At 52.6% G+C, this 2,546-nt stretch overlaps 1 protein-coding gene across 1 annotated transcript in view; it reads left to right on the top strand.

The window, feature by feature from the left end:
• The first annotated feature begins 6 nt into the window (after window positions 1–6).
• LOC102246400 (isoaspartyl peptidase/L-asparaginase-like) overlaps window positions 7–2,546 on the top strand; it is a 5,708-nt gene continuing 3,168 nt past the window's right edge. The window contains exons 1-3 of the mRNA XM_005881867.2: window positions 7–40; window positions 1,133–1,275; window positions 1,498–1,652. Coding sequence (XP_005881929.2) covers window positions 1,171–1,275; window positions 1,498–1,652 — 260 coding nt within the window. The 5' untranslated portion in view covers window positions 7–40; window positions 1,133–1,170. The remainder of the gene's footprint in view (window positions 41–1,132; window positions 1,276–1,497; window positions 1,653–2,546) is intronic.

Below are 2,546 nucleotides of genomic sequence, written 5' to 3'. Positions count from 1 at the left end.
GCGGTGGCCGCCCTGGAGGACGATCCGGAGTTCAACGCCGGTGAGTGTGCCCCGCGGCCGGTCAGGCTAAGCCCCTCCCTGGGGTGCGGGTGACCGGTCCGCCCTGGGGTAGAGCTGCGTGTGTCTTACTACCTGGTGACCAAGTTGCTTTAAGGATTTTTAAATCTTTCCCCCCTTTGTCCCCTTGAATCCGCTTCCTAGAATTCACATCCCCAGAGGCTTTTAAATATATGAATAAGTAGCACTTAAAAAATATCTTTATTGATCTCAGAGAGGACGGGAGAAGGAGAGAGAAACACCAATGATGAGAGAGAACCATTGATCAGCTGCCTCCTGCAGGCCCCCCACTGGGGATCGAGCCTGCAACCCGGGCCTGTGCCCTTGGCCGGAATCAAACCCAGGACCCTTGGGTCCCCAGGTGGATGCTCTATCCCTGAGTCAAACGGGCTGTGGCCCAAGAGGCTTTTTATGACACCTTTTTGTGGGGGCTGGGGGTAGACTACACACCACAAACTCTGTCCATTTTAAGTTTTGACAGATGTGTAATACACCTGTGTGACCACACCACCATCAGGTTAAAACATTCCCATCACCCCCAAGGGGTTCATCTCCCCCTTTAGTCCCCAGCTCCCGGCACCTGCTGACCTGCTGTCAGGAGAGAGTAACTTTAGTTCCCTAGGATTTCGTGCAGAATGGGTTTGTTGTGTTTGCCTTCTTTCACTGAGCCGATTAGAGTGACAATAAGCTTAACTACGGTGAGAGCCAGCCAGGGGCACACTGCCGCCTAAGGCATCTGCATGAACTCAGTCTGCACTGTGATCTGACTTACTTATCTTAAATACGTTTATTGATTTTTTAGAGAGAGTGTAAGTAGGAAGAGAGAGAGAGAAGCATTGATGAGAGAGAAACATGGGTTGGTTGACTTCTGCACGCCCCATACTGGGGATTTAGCCACACATGCCGGGTTGTGGGTTCGATCCGCAGCAGGGGACGTGCAGGCAGCAGCTGATCCATGATTCTCTCATCATTGCTGTTCCTCTCCCTCTCCCTTCCTCTCTGAAATCAGTGAAAATAAATGTTCCTCTGGCTCAGGAGTGAAGGTGAATTGCTTTCCCCTCCCTTTCGGGCCTAGGTTGTGGGTCCGTCTTGAACGTAAACGGGGAAGTGGAAATGGACGCCAGCATCATGAGTGGGAAAGACCTGTCCTCGGGCGCCGTGTCCGCCGTCCGCTGCATCGCAAACCCCGTTCGGCTCGCGCGGCTCGTCATGGAGAAGGTGGGTGTGCCAGCCCTTTCCCCGCGGCTCCGTCGCCGCTGCCCTGTGGTGACCGCCAGAGGTCACTCCTAAATCATGTGACAGCGGGAGTGCGGTTACGCCGCTCCGGTGAGCCAGAATTCTGACCGGATGATGCGGGAGGAGTGTCATCTCTCAGAGGGACGGTTAACAAGATTTCAATGTTTTGAAAAACCAACCTCGTGTCCACCTCTCCCTGGTCAGACGCCTCACTGCCTCCTGACCGGCCTGGGCGCTGGGGAATTTGCCGCCGCCATGGGGGTCCCGGCGGTTCCTGGGGAGCAGCTGGTAACGGAGAGAAGAAGGAAACACCTTGAGAGAGAGAAGCAGAAGGAGGCTCAGAATCCAGACCAACCGAAGTAAGTGCCACTGAGGCTCACGTCTGGGGAGTCTGTTCAGCGTGAACGTTTGGCAAATGTTTGATAACTTACAGTTCTTTTTTAAAAAAATAAATATTTATTGATTTCAGAGAGGAAGGGAGAGGGAGAGGGAGAGAAACATCAATAATGAGAGAGAATCATTGATTGGCTGCCTCCTGCATGCCCTCCACTGGGGATCAAGCCCACAACCCAGGTACATGCCCTTGAGTGGAATCGAACCCGGGACCCTTCAGTCTGCAGGCCGACGCTCTATCCACTGAGCAACCCAGCCAGGGCCCTGCAGTTCTTACATAAGCCAAATGCCACTCGGTAGTTCCGGGCTTTGAACCAAACGATGCTGAGTCATGGGAACCTGCTCGTCTGAGTGTTAAATGTGGCCTCATTCGTTGCCGCTGGCTCCTCACTCAGCAGGGCCCCAGGGTCCCTCCCACGGGCCTGGCGGGGGCGGCCTCGGCACTGTGTTAAGTCCCTGACCCGCTTGTTACTTTTTTTTTATGCTAATCCTCACATGAGGATGTTTTTCATTGATTTTTTTTTAAATATATTTCTTTATTGATTTCAGAGAGGAAGGGAGAGGAAGATAGAGATAGAAACATCAATGATGAGAGAGAATCATTGATCGGCTGCCTCCTGCATGCCCCTACTGGGGATGGAGCCCACAATCCTGGCATATGCCCTTGGCGGGAATCGAACCTGGGACCCCTCAGTCCGCAGGCTGACGCTCTATCCACTGAGCCAAGCCAGCTAGGGCTTGATTTTCTTTTAGAGCAGTGGTTCTCAGCCTTCTGGCCCTTTAAATACAGTTCCTCATGTTGTGACCCAACCATAAAATTATTTTCGTTGCTACTTCATAACTGTAATGTTGGTACTGTT

Source organism: Myotis brandtii, unplaced genomic scaffold (genome assembly GCF_000412655.1).
Source record: "Myotis brandtii unplaced genomic scaffold, ASM41265v1 scaffold691, whole genome shotgun sequence".
Classification (NCBI taxonomy): Eukaryota; Metazoa; Chordata; class Mammalia; order Chiroptera; family Vespertilionidae; genus Myotis; species Myotis brandtii.
Note: the sequence above shows the minus strand (reverse complement) of the source record. Positions and strands in the feature narration are given on the sequence as shown.